Source organism: Podarcis raffonei, chromosome 6 (genome assembly GCF_027172205.1).
Source record: "Podarcis raffonei isolate rPodRaf1 chromosome 6, rPodRaf1.pri, whole genome shotgun sequence".
NCBI classification, from domain to species: domain Eukaryota; kingdom Metazoa; phylum Chordata; class Lepidosauria; order Squamata; family Lacertidae; genus Podarcis; species Podarcis raffonei.
In genome coordinates, this window is record NC_070607.1 from 85069052 (window position 1) to 85090426 (window position 21375).

Consider the following 21375-nt stretch of genomic DNA (forward strand, 5'->3'; position numbering starts at 1 on the left):
TTCTGATCGGCAAGCCCAAGAGGCTCGATGAAGTACCACCACTGAGAATGGCCAGCCCAGGCTTCTCCACTTGCAACATCAAGGAGCCCAGCACACTCCTTGAGGCTCTGCCCAATCTGTAACCCTGCAGGAGTAACAGCAACACCCTGCCTTCTACATGAAGCTCTATCTCCTGACAGTTATTGGCCCTTGCCCAGGAGAAGGAAGGCAGTTGCAATGTGAACACTCTCAGCTGCTGCAGCTGCCGCCAAAGTTAAATGTTTGAACAAGGAAAGGAAAGTGCGGTGAGGTGAAGCCCTCCTTCTTCCTTTGTAAGCCCACTCCCCACCCTTTCTCAAAACAGCACAAAGTTATTTGCACCTCCTTCTTCTCCCCATTTCAGGTTTTCCTCAAAGTGCCCCTACCTAAACTGAGCAAGTCTCAAAACGGGTGCAAATAATACCCAGCATAATATCTAGAGGTTATTTTACCCTGTTAAAATCCACAATGACTAACACCTCGTGTGATTCAGAAAGAAAGAAAGAAAGAAAGAAAGAAAGAAAGAAAGAAAGAAAGAAAGAAAGAAAGACATTGATCGGATTAAGTCAAGCTGTTCGAAAAGGGCATTAGGATGAGCTTACCAGTGTTTGTACAATAGCATGGTTTGTTGCATTCATGTAAGAGTTCAATGGAAAGGCACACTCTCCCTCGCAATAATATGCAGCATAACCTTCTGGTGCAATGATCCAGTCCTGGGTTACATCAGAGAAAGAGAAGATTTAGTAAAACACTCCTCATTATGTTTGACATTTGCTCAAGTGTAGATGTTCACAGCACTGGCTTCAGCTGATCCATCCCGACCTCTGGCTACACCATGGAGGCATTTGCACATAATGATAAGCCATAAAAGGTAAAGGGTAAAGGAACCCCGGACCATTAGGTCCAGTCGTGACCGACTCTGGGGTTGCGGTGCTCATCTCGCTTTATTGGCCGAGGGAGCCGGCAGAAGGTGTCAGGGAACTGCCATCGCAGCCAGGAGTGGAGGAAGGGCTCCCAAGCGATGCTGGAGAAGGGCCCAGCAGGGAGAGAGGGAACTCATCGGCCGGGGAAGGAAATCAGCGTTACACCAGGAAGAAAGGCAGGCAGAGGCAGGCTTCGGAGAGATGGCTCCAGGACTCTTTGCCAGAGACCAGCGGGGAGAGCATGGGTCCTCCGCTGGCCACACCCACCCTGCGCAGAAGACTTCCGCGCAGGGAGGCTAGGCGGAGACTATCCGTCAAGGAACTTTTATGTTGGAAGAAGTTGAGGAAGCGCCCACTGACGGATTCTGCCAGTGACTGAGACGGACGCGGAATCAGGACTGTCCAGCCAGGGAAAGGTTTATCCAGGCAACCTCGCCGAGAGTGGCGGCAACTTACGCACGAGCAACCCCCAATTCCCATTACAGAAGGCTTCCGGGTCATGTGGCCAGCATGACTAAGCCGCTTCTGGCAAACCAGAGCAGCACACAGAAACGCCAGAGTGGTACCTATTTATCTACTTGCACTTTGATGTGCTTTCGAACTGCTAGGTTGGCAGGAGCAGGGACCGAGCAACAGGAGCTCACCCCGTCGCGGGGATTCGAACCACCGACCTTCTGATCGGCAAGTCCTAGGCTCTGTGGTTTAACCCACAGTGCCACCCGCGTCCCTTCTATGATAAGCCATACTTTCTGGTTAATCATGGTTTATCAGGAACAAGCAGTGTGCTAGCCATGGTTTATCAGGAAAGAGCAATGCATCCTGCCTGATCGCTCCTCCCTTGGCATGAGTGGGATGAACAACAAACCAGGAAGCCTCGGCTTTGTGTTACGTCTGAACTAGGCTGCATGGTTTGTTGCTCCCTAACAAGCCATAACAACCAACAATCTAAACCCATGGTTTGTGGTCGACAGGATGATTGTGTCTTGTCATCGTGCAAGAAAACACAATCCTTGATTTGGACGGAACACAAAATCAAGTCTTCTTGATTCCGCTCACAGCAGGGGAGAAGCAGAGCAGGAGGAACTGGGTAGCATGCGCCAACAAGCAGCTTGTACTTTACTACAATTCCCTATAAGAAAGTCTGGCTGACTGCTACATGCAAGTGCAGCTATTGAAGGATTTTGTGACTATTCTGCTGCACATCAGGGGTGCGGAGCCTCAGATCTAGAGGTCAAATACAGCCCTATAAGCCTCCCAAGGGTCAGCCCTTGGGAGTTCCCCTCGCACCATACCCTTGTCCCAGGCCACACCCCTCATTTGGCCCTGCTTCACATCTTATTGCCTGGCTGGTTTTTGCCTTGCTGGAATGTGTCCTTATATCCTGATAATGGTTCTGGCCTGTCTGAATGGAAGACAGAGAGGAGGGTGCAAAAGCTACCCTACCGTACAAAGGCAAAATTTACATGGATTTTACACTTTCTGCATCTGGCCCTGGCCCTGGCATGTGAGCAGCCCTAGGAAGGTTGCCCAGGAGGAAATGTGGCCCTCCAGCTTATCAAGAACCATTTTTCACTGTATCTCTCGCTTTGCAGCTGGGCAATTTTTGGTGGTGCAAGGGAATCAAGTTCCAGCTACTTGGTAAAGGAACCAAATGGCCACATTCTGGAAGGATGGTTCTGCCAATGGTTGTTGGAGCCAATAACTAGGTGGAGCTTCCATCTTTAGGATTAGTGAATACCCCTTGCTGATGGCAAATAGGGGAGGCAGACTTGGCTTTTGCGCTCCCTGGTGACTGCTGTTTCAATGCTACATCTGCCATCACTCTCAGTAAATCGCTAGCAATGCTCTAAAGTCTTTGAGGATGGCTTTGAAGATGAGCAAAGGGGGGGGGAGGAAAGTGTTTGGGGCACCCCACTAAGAGCACAAATTTGTTGACCTGCTTCTGAACACACAGGTAATCTTTTGTGAAACTGGAAAACAACTGCATTAGGGGCATGTGCCCCACTGGCATTAAGCAACCTCTTCACATTTTGCAAGATTCAGTATGCAGGGCTGATCAAATTGTGGCTGATTTTGGTGAGGGCATTCGCTCATCATTAAACCAACAGACTTTTAGATGGAGGCAGCCAAATTAGAGTTCAACAAACTAAGCTGAGAGTATGATCCTGAGGAGTTGCAAATCTGCAGGACTGATGACCAATCAATAATATCCACCCCCTCCATCCCTCTGATTGTTATGACCTTGCAGACATACATCCTTGTTTTGCGACCAGGATCCGTTCTGGAGCCCCACTCGCTGGCCGAAAAGGACGCAGGGCAAAGCACGAGCAGAAAAACCCGGAAGTAACCCATTCCGGTACTTCTGGGTTTGCCACAGACATCTGCCGGAATGGACACTAGACGAGGCGGACGATCGCAGAGGTATTACTGTACATTAGAAGTTTGCGGCAACTGCCAGGATGGGCTTAGCCACTGCTCTTCTCTAAGGGTCAGAACTTGGAGAACTGGGTCATGGGGTTTGCATTACCAGCACGATAGCAACAGAGGACTAAAAATGCACCACAAATCTCTGATTCCAAGCACAGAAATCACATTACCTGCCAGCCAAGATCCCTGAAGCTGACATAGAGCTCATGTTTCTTGCAAGCTTGTCTCTGGTCAGTGCTGCTGTTTTCTGAGTTTGGAAAGTGTTGGGTAGGAAAAGGAGAGAAAAAAATTACCATGTTAGCTGAGATTGACCAGCAGCACACTACTCGGCACTTTTAGTGAATGCACAGCCCAGTTAAGGGCACTTTCTGTCACCCTCACCAGTGACTTACATGAACATTTTAACATCAGACTTTTTTTTTGAGTGGGCACATATCAAAATTTGAGTTGGGGGCAGGATCAAAATTCTGCCTCAAACTCTGTGCAAGGAAAAGCTGTTGGCAGTATTGTGAGAGGTGAATGTCATTCCACTTGATGACTTATTGTATTATAAGCTTCAACAATAGAAAACTTTGTTAATCAACATTTTAAGCAGCTTATTGTTCCCCATGAAAAATCAAGGAAGCCCCCAGTAATAAATTATTGTTACCTCTGATCCACATATGTATTTGCAAAGTCAGCTTTGCCATCTCACTCAAACCAGGGCAAAACCTCAGAAAAGTAAACGATGCTTCTGTGTTTACACAACCCTAGCTTGTATTTATTCAAGTGCTTTTGCCTATGGCTACTTGTTCATTAACTGGGCAAAGGCAAAACACTTTAGCCTCAGTCAGGCTTCTCCTCTCTGGTAGGCAGTTGTAAAATCGCACACAAGATCCGGTGCCTATTTCTCCATATAGTTTGGTGCCCGGGCTCAGAGTTGGGAACCACGGTTATGTTATGGCTTGATGGTTCTGCGGCGCACAATGCAGCAAACTTGTGGATGGCCAGAAGTGCCATCGGTGGGGTCCCACCCAACCAGTGGAACTCCTGCTCCGCCCATCTTCTACCCTGACTGCTGGCCTGTAAGGCCCCACCCAGCATTCACTCCCTGAAACAGAAATTGTTCCAGCTTTTAAACTGCATTCCCCACCAGGGTTAGCTTTATGGAAAGCACACACCTAATGCCGGCATACCTCCGAGGTTTGACACCCGAAAGGCTTCTTGGTTCTTTGGCGTCTTCGACCGGTTCTGGTTCCGCTGTTTGCCTCCTGCGGAACGGATACTGCGGAGATGCACCTCTGTGGCTTTGAAGAAAGCCACGGTGAAGGGCTGCTTGTTTTGCGGGCCGTGTCTTCCAATAAGACCAGCTAACTTGGGATTGATGCTTTGCCCTAAGGAGATGGGGGATGGACAGACCATTAGCTCTGAAGCGGAGTGTTACCTGCTTCCCATTTGCACCAGGAAGAGCAGGAAGACAAATAGCTGGACCTGCAAACCCACAAGCTAAACTCCCATGGCTTTCCAGATGCACGCTGAGGCTAACTTAAAAACTTACCGTCGGCATTCATTTGTCTCAAGAGACAACGGAGTGAGCCGCCAGGGGTGAAGTCAAGTTGCTGGAGAATCCCAGCACCTGCTGTGGCTGCAGAGACTGGTAACTCCTAACTGCTGCCCCCTGCACTCTTTTTGCTGCATCTGCAGCACCAAATAACCACCCCAGGGTGCAAGCCTGTGTGTATGGAGGTCCTGGGTTGACCAGATGACAGGACCCCTCTCTCTGTCTCGCTGATGTGGTCCAAAGGAAAGCAGAGTAATAAGTTTGGCACCATCCTGGCTACAGGAATTGCCAGAAGGTGGGATGCAAGCCACTCGCCAGAGTGGTGCATGCTCTGGTTTTCTCCCACGTGGACTACTGCAATGCGCTCTACGTGGGGCTACCTTTGAAGGTGACCCGGAAACTACAAATAATCCAGAATGTGGCAGCTAGACTGGTGACGGCCGCCGAGACCACTTAACACCGGTCTTGAAAGATCTACATTGGCTCCCAGTACATTTCCGAGCACAATTCAAAGTGTTGGTGCTGACCTTTAAAGTCCTAAATGGCCTTTGCCCAGTATACCTGAAGGAGTGTCTCCACCCCCATCGTTCTGCCCGGACACTGAGGTCCAGCGCCGAGGGCCTTCTGGTGGTTCCCTCATTGCGAGAAGCAAAGCTACAGGGAACCAGGCAGAGGGCCTTCTCGGTAGTGGCGCCCGCCCTGTGGAACAACCTCCCATCAGATGTCAAGGAGATAAACAACTACCTGACATTTAGAAAACATCTGAAGGCAGCCCTCAGGTTCAGGGTAGTTTTTAATGTGTGACATTTTGATGTATTTTTAATCTTTGTTGGAAGCCGCCCAGAGTGGCTGGGGAAACCCAGCCAGATGGGCGAGGTACAAATAATAAATTGTTGTTGTTGTTGTTGTTGTTGTTGTTGTTGTTGTTGTTGTTGTTGTTGTTATCTTCCGGGCTCTACTCTGGATTTGTGAAGGGTTTACTCCTTTGCCCTTTCTTCTCTGAAAGATGTCCCCACAAGTCAGTGGTTACAGATTATTTTTTTCTTCCGGTTTGTTCCCAAAGCCTTTCTCACTAGATTTAGGACCAAAAACTGGGCCCTGAAATTAAGGCAGCTTTTCTCGCAAGCAATACTTCAACACAACAAATTTTGTGTTATATGCCATGGTGCCCAAACTGAAGCAAATGTTATGTTATGCTAGGTCAACTTCAATATTAGACTTCCCTGGGTTTTTATTATTATTATTTATTTACAGTATTTATTTTGCTTTTTTGCTTTTAAGAGGGGTTTCTTTGAGTTCAGCAGCTTAGAATTTGATATGATCCTGTAAAAAGGAACCATAAAAACTAGGCTCAGCGGAACACTAAATTCTCACTGGAAGGTTATTGGCTTAAAATAAAAACGTCTCATCTTAAATGAAGTCCAGTGCCATTCCGGATAGATCGCGCTTGAGGGCAAGAAATGGCTTTAGTCTTTCCAATATATTTTGCTTACTGACGCCAACTTTTGAACTTCAGTGTGCAAGCTGGACTACACCTGGCTATTCAGATCTGTGTATTCCCACAAGCCAGGGTTGACTGCTCTCGATGCTGCAGCCTAAAGGCAGTGTGGTATAGTGGTTCGTGTGTTGAACCAGGACATGCAAGACCAGGGCATATCACCACACTGTGAGCCAGTCATTCACCCTCTCAGGCTAGCCTACCTCAAAGAGTTGTTGTGATGATGAAATGGGGAGGGAGAGAACCATGTGTGCCATTGGAGCTCATTGAGGAAAGGTGGGACAGAAGTCTAAACAAATATATGGTGGTAGTCCACTAAGTTTTACTCAGAGCAGATCCATTGAAATTAATGGACCTAACTTGGCCATGTTCATTGATTTCAATGGGCCGACTTTTAAGTAGGATGCCAGAAGAAAGAGGATCACTGCTCTTTTGACCTGCTCTCGCCTAGGCAAATTCAAAGTATTTGCAGCAGGCTGGGTCAATTTAGAATCTTATTATTGGCTGCCAATTATAGGAGAACAGGATACTGAACTAAATGTGCTTTGGGGCTGATCTTGCATGGCTATTTGTATGCTCAAATGGTTGCATTATTTAAACAACAACAACCAAACTCCAGTTCTTTGGAGTTCTTAAAAACTGATACTGATGTCCCACAATTAAATGTAAAGAGACAACCATATTCTCAAATGACTCTCCTTAGGCTTCAGCACCTTGAAGGCAATATAATTCGATGCACAGTTCCTTGGGAGCGAGTCCCATTAAACTCTACGAGGCTTAGTGCCAAGCAAATGCACAGTGGTTCAGGCTGAAGGATAACTCTGCTTTCCTTGCCTCTGCAATGAGACAAACAGGATGTGAACCCGTAATAAGTAAGAAACCCAAGTAAGCTCCGAGAAGTCAGCTGCTGCTCCAACATATTGTCAGGGAGGAAAGAATTAAGAGTGCTTAGAAGATGACAGAATGCCCCAGGCTAAAAAATTACTTCAGCTTCTCTCGCATTGCTTCACTTTATCCAAACTTTCTAAGAGTAAACAAAGAGCCTTTAAAATTCCCTTTCCTTTCCTATCGTTGCTGGATCTCGCTGGCGCTGATACAAAGGAATCGGGATTGCTATTAAATATGAACTAATGTCTTTCATTATCGTTTCAAACAACACTTCAAAACAACTCGGCTTGGGCTGACCAAGGTCTCCATGGGACAACTGGGATGGACACCAAGGGCCGTGTCAATGCCATGCATTCCATCTGTTCCTCGGCTAAGCTACTACCCATATAATGGATCTCCTTGTTCCTCCTGGTTTTCATTCGTGCTTGGTTTGGAAAAAGGGACGTCTGTTTCTGGTGAGGGCAGGGACAGGGTGTTCTGAATGTTGCCAAAAAAAAACCAGAAATGGGTCCAGGGTCTGGGGCCAAGATGTCACCAATCGCATTGTTCTGTTTCACATTTAAATCTTTAAATGCTAGAGAGGCAATGGGGGCAATGAACCTGTGTCTGGGGGACCGCTTTGGAGCTGGTTAGGGTGAATAACGAGAAGCCATCCCTGATAAAATGGATTACGTTTGTTGCTTGGCAGTTCTGTTGCACCTGGAAGAAACATTCAGCCTGGCGGTGCATTCCCTCTGAGGATTCAAGAATGTTACCACCTGAATCTGATGCTGGCCTTGAATATACTGTGTTGGGATTTTTAAATACCTAAGTGGCCAAAAACCCAGCTCGGTACCCCCCACATACATTTGCGTATATACACACACAAAAAAAAACCAACCCCTGGGTAGCACCCCTGTAGCTACAGCTCAGAATTGGCTTATATTTTAAAGACCTAAAATATTATGGAAATGTCAATTGGTCCAGATAATTGCCCCCAGCTTGTCCATGGGAGGCTCAGTCCAAGGTTAAAAGGTAAAGGCAAAGGGACCCTTGACCATTAGGTCCAGTCGTGGCCGACTCTGGGGTTGCGGCACTCATCTCGCTTTATTGGCCGAGGGAGCCGGCGTACAGCTTCCGGGTCATGTGGTCAGCATGACTAAGCCGCTTCGGGCAAACCAGAGCAGTGAACGTAAACGCCATTTACCTTCCCGCCGGAGTGGAACCTATTTATCTACTTGCACTTTGATGTGCTTTTGAACTGCTAGGTTGGCAGGAGCAGGGATCGAGCAACGGGGGCTCACCCCGTCGTGGGATTCGAACTGCCGACCTTCTGATCGGCAAGTCTTAGGCTCTGTGATTTAACCCACAGCGCCAACCCGTGTCCAAGGTTACCTGTCACTAAACCAACATTCCCATAGAGCTACCCAGTCTTAAATCCCACCAGGATGTGGAACTGCTCAACCTGGTCTCGCTTGACCCTGATTGTGCCCACTGACTCTGCTTGCAGCTGGTCCCTTGCCATCAGAACCCTCATTCTGATGGGATTATTACCTGCTGCAGGACAGTGGGTAGGAGTCGCCTAACCAGCTCCATCAGCAGACGCCCTGTGCCAGGGCAACACTTGAGCAATGGGGTTTCCTGCGCCCACCTCCCCTGCAAAAAAATGGCCCTGGGTGGGTCAGGAGAACCCTAGAACAGTGCGCAGGGAGAAGGTATTGTTCCGTCTAACTAGCCAGAATGTTTGCACAGACGATTCGCAAGAGTGTGATGCTGAATTTCACCCAATGCCTCTGGAAGTCTTCCAAGAAGCTGCTGAAGGAGGCATCAAAAGGGAAGGACCATAATGCTGGATGGAAGGGGAAACAGATATAAGGATGGTAGATGTCAAGTGGACACTAGAAGGACAAGACGTAATAGTCATAGGAAAGCAACAGATACCTATATAAAGCATGGAAAACTACTTCTAAGACTTCAGTAGGCTAGGTCCATCCAAACTCTTATCAGCAATCATGAGGGACAGCATCATCCTTTTTCAAAAGCAAATGGATGCCAAAGTGACAGTCTTTGAAACTATCTGGTTCCTGTGGAGCTGCTCCAGTTATTAATCTGGCCCATGTATGGGAGGCAGGAAAGATGAACGAATCAGTGGGCAGGAAGAATGGAGGGTTGGGATATGAAAATGTCGCCATTTCGAAAAACAACTAGCCATAAACTGCAGGATAGGAAGCCGAAATAGAGATTTGTCAGCGATGACCTTTCGGAAACATACCATCTATGCTTTCCACTGATAGCTGCAAGCCAAGGTTGTGTTGTGGGTTGACCACCCAGTGATTACTAGTTGCTGTAATATCAAACACTAGCCAGCCTTCTTCCGCGGCCCAAATTGTCCGAGTGTCGAGCAAGTACAAATCTGAATCCCTAGAGAGGGATAAAGAAAAATGAGAGAAAATTAAGGATAATTAAGACATATTACTACATTTTATTACATTTAAACAACACTAAAAGCAACCATGGATAAACCGTATACAGCAGGAATAGCAGACAGGATGCCCTCTAGATGTTGTTGGGGCTATAAGTTGGGGCTATAAGTCCCTGACCACTTGCCATGCTTACTGGGGTTAAGGGGAAATGGAGTCCAACAACATTGTGTAATCTCTGACTTAAACGGTAGCACCAAAGAGATGGAATGGGAAAATGAAATAAAAAACCAAAAAGCATTTATGACATTTAGCCCTCCAAAAAAATTGCAAGTTTATAATTTACGAGAAGAAACCACATGCTTTGGTGTTGACCCCACTGCTTACAGCCAAGTCTGTCTTTATAATGAGGTAGACTCTGGACCACAACACCTCAGGCAGCAGCCAAACAATACCACACATTGCAATCAGCCAAAAAACCCAGGCAGGCAGCAATCACACCAACTCTCTAACAGATGCAGACAAAACGCACACATACACAGGCTGGCCGAGAGATAATGCATAAAAAGAACATTTTAAAGAATACTAAGGCTGCAATTCTTTCTTGGGGTAAAAGGTAAAGGTAAAGGACCCCTGGACGGTTAAGTCCAGTCAAAGGCGACCATGGGGTTGTGGCGCTCACCTTGCTTCAGCCCAAGGGAGCCGGTGTTTGTCCAAAGACAGCTTTCCAGCTCATGTGCCCAGCATGACCAAACCGCTACTGGCGCACGGAGGACCGTGACAAGTGCCAGAGTGCACAGAAACACTGTTTACCTTCCCGCCGCAATGGTACCTATTTATCTACTTGCACTGGCATGCTTTTGGACTGCTAGGTTGGCAGGAGCTGGATAGAGATATATAAGACTGTACTGTAAGTAAACAAATTATATAGAACTGATAGAACTATTGTTTCATTTGAATGTGACATTTAAACCATACATCTGCTTTATTCAAGCAAAAGCAGAGCTTTACTTCAAAATTATTCTTACTGGGACACTTGTAAATATTTTAAGACAGGATAGCCTAAAGCATACACTTTCCTCACTCAGTTTAGATTTTAAGTGAGCGGGGTGGAGAGAGAAGGTACTGAGAACTGTTCACATATGCTCCCAAATAAAGAATGGCTTCCAAGCAGTCTTCAAGCCCAGCCCTACTTCAGGGAGCTTTGTAATTTTAAGGTTTCAGTGACATCCTGTTGCATGTTGTTCTGTTGCATTCCACAGAACAAATACTGCAAACAGAGGTTTCATATCAACCAACATTTGCCTTCAGAAGACAATACTTCACAACTAAGGAAGGAGGGAACTCATCTGAAAGTTATCAAGTGATGTCCACACATGTGTGAATCATTGCTCAATTTATGCATCAGCATAAAGGACCATCTCACCCCTTGTATGCTGAGCCAATCACTACAGTCTGCAAGAAAGGGCATCTGGAAGGTGCCATCTTACCAGGAGGTCCATTCCACATCAGTGTGGCAGCACCTCCCCTTTGAAACTCCCTCATGTGACATCTCAGAAAGGTAACATTTCTATTGCCTTCCTTTTCCTGAAAAAGACCTTTTTTCAACAGTTAGAGAAGGACCGTATTTACTCGAGTCTAATGCGCCATTGAGTCTAACGTGCACCTCAGTTTTCAGAACCTTGAAACCCAAAAAAGTATTTGCTGGTGAATGTAAATGTGCCATTGAATCTAATGCGCATCTTAATTTTCGCAACGAAAAAAGGGGAGCGTTAAATTCAAGTAAATACGGTAAATTCAAGTAAATATGGTATATTCTAGTTAGAATCTGTAGGAGAATTGAAATTATATCTATCTATATCTATATGCACAGGCAACCCCCAATTTTTTTTTGGGGGGGGCTGCATTCTGGGTCATTGCACATGATGGCAGATTGCACATAAACCTGCTCTGCCCCTCCTATTCCAGCTTTTCTGGCCACTTCTGGGTTGCTTTGATGCGCACATGCATGGGCATAAATCAGCTGTTGCCTCTAATTGTTTTAACTGTTTTTAAATATGTGCAATTCTTTTTAATTTTCTTATATACAGTGGTACCTCGGGTTACATACGCTTCAGGTTACATACGCTTCAAGTTGCATACACTTCAGGTTATAGACTCCGCTAACCCAGAAATAGTACCTCGGGTTAAGAACTTTGCTTCAGGATGAGAACAGAAATTGTACTCTGGCGGCGTGGTGGCAGTGGGAGGCTCCATTAGCTAAAGTGGTGCTTCAGGTTAAGAACAGTTTCAGGTTAAGAACGGACCTCCGGAACAAATTAAGTTCTTAACCTGAGGTACCACTGTACACAATTTTTATATATGTTTTATTGTGTTGAGAAACTGCTTTGAGATGCTTCATAAGAAGCAATGCATAAATGAAAACATCATAATATGTAATCATAATACACAATCCTTTTTTATGGGGAAATGTTACTAGAAGGTGGTATTTCTTCATTCTTTTATCTATGGTTCCTACAAGAGCTTTTCCTGTTTTGCAAACACGCACACTGTGATATTGCAATATGATCATGAGAAATAAAACACGTTCGGCGTTAAATTGCAACTTTTACCATTTATAGGATTGCATTTGGAAAGACAAGTAAACATAGGATGATATAGAGGAGAGACGTCACCCCTGCTAATAATCTGAGCATCTCAGGGGCTGAACAGGAGAGGCAGAGCAACAATGCAACCTGTGCACACACAACCACATGCACTTGCTTTCAGACGCCTGGTCCAACTATAAAAGGTTCCATATAAATATACTGCTCTTAGAGCTAATATATGCCAATCTTGCACAAACAACCACAACATCTATGTTTATACTACTAGCCTAGATATTGTGGCTGTTTGTGCAAGCTTGGTAATTGGATATGCAAACACGGCACCTTCAATTTCGGTCTGTTTTGCTGACTCTCCTGTATCATCTTGCCAAACATCTTGCGCACACTTTGCATAGATGTTTGTGTAACTAATTACTTTGCGATCATTCCAACAGAGGCAAAGATGAGACCAGCTGTGTGTTCATGAGACAGCCTTAGGAACCCAGGAAGCTGTTGGACCACTGACTGGCAGCAGCTCCCCAGGTATTCAGACACAGGACACTCCCAGCCCTACCTGGAGCTGCTGGGGTTTGAGCCTGGGACCTTCTACATGCAAAGCAGATGCTCTACCAATAGGCCATTGGAGGGTGGCACTCCCTGTCTTTCTGGGATAACATTGTGGCAAGGGGGAGCCCCCCCGAAATTGTTCCCATGGCTTGCTTTCATGCCCCCTGCCAGAAATAACTCTGCTCCAAATGCCAGTTGCTAGGGGACTGAAGAAGCAACGAGAAAGGACACCAGCCAAAGAAACAAGACCTCACTAATAATAATATTTATCCTGCCCATCTGGCCAGGCCTCCTCAGCCTCTCTGGGCGGCTCCCAACCGAATATTAAAAACACGATAAAACATCAAACATTAAAAACTTTCCTACATAGGGCTGCCTTCAGACATTTTCTAAAAGTCATGTAGTTGTTTATTTCCTTGACATCTGATGGGAGGGCATTCCACAGGGTGGGCGCCACCACCAAGAAGGCCCTCTGCCTGGTTCCCTGTAACCTCACTTCTCACAGTGAGGGAACGCCAGAAGGCCCTCGGCGCTGGACCTCAGTGTCCGGGCTGAAGGATGGGGGTGGAGACGCTCCTTCAGGTATACTGGGCCGATCTTACCCTTTCCTGAATCATGGGACCAACTGCTACTCAGGCAAGAACAACCCACAAGGGGAGATCAGCCTGACTGAATATAAATGTTTGCAGCTCATCACTTTGTTCCAGCTTCAAAGAGCTGAATCTCCCTCCTCTACCTTTTTCCTGACTTTCCTTTTCCTTTGTGGGTTTTGCCTGTTTGGTTTGTAAACCTGATGGCATGACTCTTTTTCATTATAGGTATATCAATATATAGCTTCTGGCGTATGCTGAAGATGCACCTCTTTGCCCTGGCCTTTGTCAAGAGGTGTCTATTTTTAGGACCCATCTTATTTTTGTGACTGTTAAGTTGTTTTGAACTGTTTTTGCTATTTTATTTTAATATTATGTTACCCACCCTGGGACCTTTGGGTGACGGGCTGGTAAATTATTATTATTATTATTATTAATTATTATTATTATTATTATTATTATTATTAATGGTGGTAGTAGTAAATGTGGGGAGCCACTTTAGGAGACAATAACTATCTGAAAAGAGTTATAAACGTATACCTCTTATTTAATACTTTCATTATTTAACTATTTAAATGTGTACCTCTTATTTGTGAAATGCCTAAAAACTGAATAAAAAAATTAGGCTCTGAACAAAAACAGAACCTGCCCAACAGACCAAGATTTCAACTTAGTAAAAACTGTGCATCTGATCTACGATACTTGAGATACATATTTTAGGACCAATAGCAGACTCCATGGCAGGTCAGCATTGCTTCAGGAAGGACAGGGGTAAGATTAGCACGGTGCAAACACACTGGTAGGAGCTCTGGCTTTACTCCGCTGACAGTGTTTGCACTGTGCCAGTCTCCTTGCCCTCCTCGCCTTCACTTTCTCAGTAATCAGCAGGAGCAACATGGCTGTGAGGAGGTCAAGTGAGCACTGCTGTCCCACCATTGCCGTCCGCTACTCTTGAGGATGCATTGTATGCTTTTAACTTTTTAAATATTATATTACGAAACTGTTGCTCATCCCAACACCCTGGAACCTTATGGTAAAGGCCAGGCAGGCAACAAATAAATGAACAAAATCATTAAATAAATAATCACATAAAAGGAGGATGTGATTGTGTTAGCTCCACACACATTTGTATGATCCTGTCCATCATTCTCCATGAGTTGCAGGATGATTTCATGGAGCAGGGATATCCCCCTTCACTTCTGGAAGTTCCCTGCACCCCAGAAAAATCACATTGACGTGGCATCAGAACACCTGCAGAGGGCTTTAAAAATTAAACTGAAAGAGGTGGAGGTGGAGCAGAATTAGAAATCAGCAAGCCAAAATGCACAAAATGAAATAAATGAGTTTTAAAGCATTTAAGAGAAAGAAGTGGAATAACATGAACAAAAAAATAATTGGCAGAGTCCCATAAAGTGACAGAAGATTTAAAAAAGCATGAAAACGCAAGAGAGAAAGAGATACGGTGCCGAACTAGCAAGGAACAAACAGAAGAATATAAATACCTGCAGAAGAACAGAGAAGGAGAGCATTCCTAGAATCTTAGAATTGTAAGGGACCCTAAGGATCATCTAGTCCAACCCCTTGCAATGTGGGAATATGCAACTGTCCCATATGGGGATCAAACCTGCTACCTTGATGTTATCAGTACCATGATCTAACCAACTGAGCTATGCAGAGCAGAGGAATAGTTGGTGGTCTCTGACTACAATTTTTATGTGTTTTTGTTATATAGAGAGATACTGCTGCAAACAGCTTTGAATTTTTTATGATATAAAGGTAAAGGGACCCCTGACCATTAGGTCCAGTCATGACCGACTCTGGGGTTGTGGCGCTCATCTCGCTTTATTGGCCGAGGGAGCCGGTGTACAGCTTCCGGGTTATGTGGCCAGCATGACTAAGCCGCTTCTGGCAAACCAGAGCAGCGCACGGAAACGCCGTTTACCTTCCCACCAGGGCAGGACCTATTTATCTACTTGCACTTGACATGTTTTCAAACTGATAGGTTGGCAGTATAAATATCTTTATAAATAAAATATAATTGTTGATGGGAAAGACTTGCAACCAAGAAAGATCCTGGGGGTTAATACGGCTCAAGAGCAGATAGCATTGGGCTGGTTGGAAAAACAGCTTGACTCGCCGCTATAAGGCACCTTTTGAGGTTGCTTGAGACACACCTTGTAAGTCCAGGCCCCAGACTTCCCTTTTCCCCTTATAAAAGGCCAGCCTGGGAAACAGACAATGCTTTTGAGGCCTCCCTCTACTGGTTTGCATCAAGGAGACCACACAACTCGTTAGCCAGCTTTCTGCCACTGAAACGCATCCCGGGGCTTTCAAGTCATAACCAACATCTGACCGAAGGACTCCCACAGGAAGCAGGGATGAGAAAGCATTGCTCTTGGACTCAAACACCAGCATCTGATGTGGAATTTCCAGAGGTGAAAGCCTTTCATGCTTCCTTTACTGCTTGACTCATCTCCTTCACCCACAAACCACGATTCACGAAAGTTTAAAAGGGGGGCAGGGGGGAGAGAAATGGGGAGAAAAGCAGCCACTTCTTGAAAGCTACTGCTATTATTATTAAACCTACACAGGAAAAAGAATTCCAGCCTTTAAGAAAGAAAAGCTCCCATGCCGACATGACGCATGTCACTGCACGCCGTGAGTCAGCCTGGGAAATTGTATAATGCGTTTGTTTTCCTGTAGTTAGTTATAGTCCTGGGCAAACAGCAGGCCTGGAGGGGAAACCCTCAGTGAGAGAGATCAAAGGGAGTCCTCCTTACCATATATATGCACACACTTTTGGAATTTTCCTACCCTGGTGACCAATAATTTTACTCTACAGCAATAATGGATTAGCGCTCCCTGCTCTAGCCTCCAAAGAATGGGACCGAGTGCTGGAAGACGACCATCCGCAATCACGAAACTTCTTCCAAGCTAAACAACTCACTTCTTCCATCATTCCTTTTTGTCAAGAAAAACACCAACCAAACTCAATTTGTTATTCATCCGGTTTCCTAAATGCAGAAGGCGCAACGCAAAATAAAATCAAAGGGCATGCCAATCAATCAGTTACGCCATACGAAAGTCACATTAAGTCACGGGGAAGGAAGGTTCCACGTCCCGTTTTGCAACAAACGCTGAGCAGCATCGGGCAACTGGCAAGATTGGAGTCAGGATCCAGCCCATGCTTTCTGAGCTTCCAACCAAGCCTGGTGCAAATGTGTGCATGAAAAGGCTTTGGGTGAACCAGGTCTCGAGGAGGGTCTCTCTAGTATCTGGCCTAATAAGCCCTCTTTGAGTGCTCAGCTATAAGATATAACAGCAGTGTCTGTGCAGTTGGGTCAAGCCAGACACCTGTGAAAACAAAGCCACTCATCAGTCTTACTGTTCACTCAAGTCCAAGGCATCTCTCCCAGCCTACCTTCAGCCTGCCTGCCCAAGATGGATCTCTCTCTTTTTTCTCCCTTCTTCTTCCCAGCACACCTAGTTAAAAACACTCTTTTCCTGTCAGCTCACACCCAGTTACCCTAGCAACCTTCCAAATCTCCCGTCTCTGTTCACACCTCAGGGCAGCAGGGAAGGGCAGTTCTCTTGCATTCCCAGTGTCCTGGTCGGGTTTTTTGCATAGGCTAGCCCAGGAATTCCTCTGCATGTTATATTTCTCTCTTCACATTTCAAATAATCAAAATCTTTCTATTCTAATCTTTCTGCCAGGTCCACAAACTGGCACAACATACATCGAAATATGTCAATCCTTGATTCTTAGACCAAGGCTGAGTTCACCCTATGTGTGCTTCTCAGCTGCCACCTTAAGGGATAGTTTGCATGTGTGAAACAGCCATTGTGGATCAACAACCATCACAGACAGAGCTTTCAAATTGCTTTGCATCTTCTCAAACAATGACAGTCTGAAAAGGTTGAGTTTACACATTCAGATATGAGAATGATGGGATGAGATGCCACGCAATTGTTCCAGCCACTCGCGCAATTATTGGCTCTTGTCTTTTCACACACCCACACACCCAGCTCAGGCTGGGGTCTTTCCTCAGTCACTCACCTTCCTGGGTGTTCCTGGAGGACCTGGTAGACACTGATCTGGAATGTTTCATTATCAAAACGTTCTCGGATATAGTCCTTGTAAATCCGAAACTCAGCAGCAGTCACTGTTTCACCCTCGGGGATTCTGGAGAGGTCAAACCGGAACTCGCGGCGATGGCTGCGCTGGTGATAGAACTCCTTGTCATGCTCCACTGCAAAAACAAAACACACACTTAATGGCACCCGTACTTTTTGGGCGAACCATAAAACATCCTACTTCTATATGAGCAGAGTGGTATATGTCTGAATGTGGACACAGACAATGGGGGAGGGCACCGTAGGGTATGGTTGGGTAGGGATTCTACCAACAGTATAGAGACCCACTACTCTTGCAGAAAAATATTTAAGAGGGTGCACGTCTGGTGTACAGACATGCTGGCTGTACGAGGAGTGTGCACTCCAGCTCTCCAGCAGTGTTAAGAAACTGAGATATGAAAGCTAGGAGCTAAATGGCACCTTAAACCTAGGTTATGGGAGCAACAACGAAATGTCTAGGCGTGCTTTTTTAATAAGAATACAAAGCTGAGAAAGAATGAACTGCAGTTAAAACCTTATATTCATTTTTCACATGGTCTAGTCCTCATCTAAGACTGCAAAAAAAACCAAAGCCATACTTCCCCTGCCTGCCCCCATAATATGAGGGTCCCTTCTCCAGTAGTCAGAGAGTGGCTGGAAGTGGGGAGGCAGTGGCAGTTTTAATGTGAAACCTTAGATGCAATACTGCTCCCAGAGCTCAGAAACTGCTTGCATTAATGAAATTCCCTGTCCCCAAAAGTGCCTAGAACAATGGAAACGCTGCTCTCCAGCCTGCATAGAAGTCGGCACATCTCTTTAAGCACCAGTAAGATACATTCAGTACATGGGAATATAGTTAACAACCGGTCTACCACCCATAGGCAGTCTTATGCTCAACTTGCAGAGGCTCCCCACATGACTTAGAACCCTGGAGGGTGATTAGAAGAAGTTGCCCACTTCAAATTTCTCCACCAACCTAGATGGCTTTAAAAGAGGACTGGACCAATTCATGGAGGAGAGGCCTGTCAAAGGCTACTTGATGTCTCCGCTCTGCTCACCACAGTTGGAGGCAGTAGTGCTTCTGAATACCAGCTGCAGGAAACCACAGGAGGATGGAGGGCTCCTGAGCTTGTGTCCAGCTTGTGGCATCTGGTGCTGGGCTAAGTGGTCCATTGGCTTAATCCAACAGGCTCTCACTGAGAGCAACAGGCATAGTGAAACAGAGGGAAGCTCCCCACCTTTTCACATGAGCAGACACCCAAACAAAGGAATCCAATTTAGATGGTATGTCCCATGGAGGACCTTACGGTCTTCAAACAAAACACCTTGGAGGTCCTGGGCCACAGAGAGGTTAGGCTGGCCTCAACCAGAGCCAGGGCTTTTTTGGCTGTGGCTCCGATCTGGTTGAACGCTCTGTCACAAGAGACTAGGGCCCTGCGGGACTTGACATCTTTCTGCAGGGCCTGCAAGACAGAGCTGTTCCACCAGGCCTTTGGCCAAGACACAGCCTGGCCCCCTCCTTTAGTAATTCTTCACAGAACTCTAGCCCAATGGTTGCCATTAATTTGATTTGAACTGATTTTATAATGAATTGATTTTAGAATGCTGTATTATTTTACTGTTGTTAGCCGCTCTGAGCCCGGCTTTGGCTGGGGAAGGCAGGATATAAATTATTATTATTATTATTATTATTATTATTATTATTATTATTATTATTTTGCCAAGGCACAGGTATCAGTGTATGACCAGGTTGCTTTTACCCAGGAGGGGGCAAAGCTGGAGCACCAACCAAGAGTTGAGAAAAAGCACATCTGGGCACACATGCCCCACGGCTGCACCTAAACATCTCTCCCGGGCTGCGAAATTTAACGCAACCCCATCAAGAGCAGGCCAAGCACAGCCTCCGAAGTCAAATGACTCAAGGACCATCAGCACTTCCAGCCTGTCTGGACTGAGTTTGCTCGTTAGCTTCATCCACATGCACATTAATGGCTCCAGGTGCATCTGAGTAAGAATTACTTACTGACGTAGACATCCGCCTGCTGTCCAAACACCTTTACAAAGATCATGGAGTTACTGAAGAGCAAGGAAGCAAGCGCTAGACAGCAGACTGAGGTAAGGAAGCAAGTGCTAAGAACAAACAGAAATATATGCCTAATGAGCCTGTCTTTTAGCAGGGCTGCCATGGGCAGCTGCATGACCTCTGTGACTCATGCACCGGGGTCCGTGGCTCCCAATGACCCTATAATAGTTGAGTCACCCATCAGTGGTGGTAAACTTGAAGGGCACATTACAGATCTTAGTAATACCTTTGAATCATCTGACATTGGCTCTGTGGCTGTCTAGTTCCCATCCTCTGCAAAGGATACTTGCACAGAATAAAAGCTTATCGCGAGCATCAGACTCTCTAATGCAGAGCTAGATGGACTCATTTATTCAAGGCTAAATTAACCATTATGTAAACACGCTGTAGGATGACACCAACATCTCTGTTAAAACCCTTACAGTTTGCTTCTTATCGTTTTATGGATCTTGTTGCTTCTGCCTCTTGGTTGGGCAGTCTGCTCCTGAGAACCTTCATAGGAACATAGGAAGCTGCCTTATACACACAGTCAGCCCATTGGTCCATCTAGTTTAGTGTTGTCTACACTGACTGGCAGCAGCTCTCTGGGGTTTCAGGCAGGGGTCTCTCCCAGCCCCAGTTGGAAATGCGAGCAATTGGACCTGGGACCTTCTGTACCCAAAGGTGATGCTCTGCTACTGAGCTACAGCCCTTCCCTCCATGTTGCACCCCTACATACATTAAATATCACTTTCTCCCTCCCATAGTAACTGGTTTGCATTTTCACTGTCCCCCACCCCGCAAATCACCACCACCTTTTGTTTGCTCTGCATTTGCAAAAAGAAAAAAAACCCAAACGTTTTATTTTATTTATTAAAATATTTCTAATTAGCCTTTCCACTGCAAAAATGGACTGCCCTCCCCACCCGTCCCACCAAGGCAGCTAACAGTTAAATCATAAAACCCAACAAAATATCATGCCATTAAACTGAATTAAAAACAGCAGCAAATGCAGAACAGCCTAAAAGGCCGCAATGGCTCGCATGACAAAAACAAAGGGAAAGAAAATGGCCAACATGTGCTTCCTTCATCCATGGATGTGCAAAATTAGACTTAAAAAGCAAAAGGTCAGAGGTCTATGGCTGCGCCATTCCAGGCAGTCTTTTTCTGTTAACTGGGTGTACTTGTTACTTGTTTGCTACGGAGAATGCAACTGTTCTTCCTCCAAGCTGTGCTTGATGAAGTTTACACATTCTAACCACAGAGCTTTGTTGCTGGGCTGATATACCTCTCTTCCCATCCACCCCGACACAACCTCGGCCACAGCTGTGGAGCGGTGTCTGAAATGGGGCTGCGAGTCTCTGGCACCACCAGGTCATTGCCTGGGCATCGTCACTGAGATCTCCGACCTTCCCTCATCCCAGTGCCACTTTCAACAGTACTTTCAAAGGTGTGATTATAAATTACTGTTCTTGTTTGAAGTCTATCAGACGGGTTGCCCTCAAACCAAGCCACTAATGGCTAGGTTCTAGCTCCACTGTCGGAGACGGTTTGCTTCTGAATCGTAGTTGCTAGAAACGCTTCCAAAGCCTTACTCCTGTTTTTAGGAATGGTGGCATTAAAAAAAACCTTATAAGGGAATGATCTAGTCTCACCATAGAGGCAGAAGTGTACATGGATGAGCCGGTCTCTCCACCTCAACTTGGAACATGAGTAACCTCCATTGTGCAGAGATGGTAGACCAACTGAAGATGAACAGCTTTTC

The 21375-nt window shown here is 45.9% G+C and overlaps 1 protein-coding gene across 3 annotated transcripts in view; it reads right to left on the reverse strand.

The window, feature by feature from the left end:
* The window catches only part of BMP7 (bone morphogenetic protein 7), a 75776-nt gene that overhangs the window by 2576 nt on the left and 51825 nt on the right, over positions 1–21375 (reverse strand). The window contains exons 2-6 of one of the 3 annotated variants that reach the window (XM_053394323.1): positions 17493–17685; positions 9531–9694; positions 4529–4741; positions 3539–3615; positions 621–731 (exon numbers count right to left, since the gene is read on the reverse strand). In XM_053394323.1, coding sequence (XP_053250298.1) covers positions 621–731; positions 3539–3615; positions 4529–4741; positions 9531–9694; positions 17493–17685 — 758 coding nt within the window. The remainder of the gene's footprint in view (positions 1–620; positions 732–3538; positions 3616–4528; positions 4742–9530; positions 9695–17492; positions 17686–21375) is intronic. The other 2 variants (XM_053394322.1, XM_053394324.1) reach the window with 2 other exon arrangements.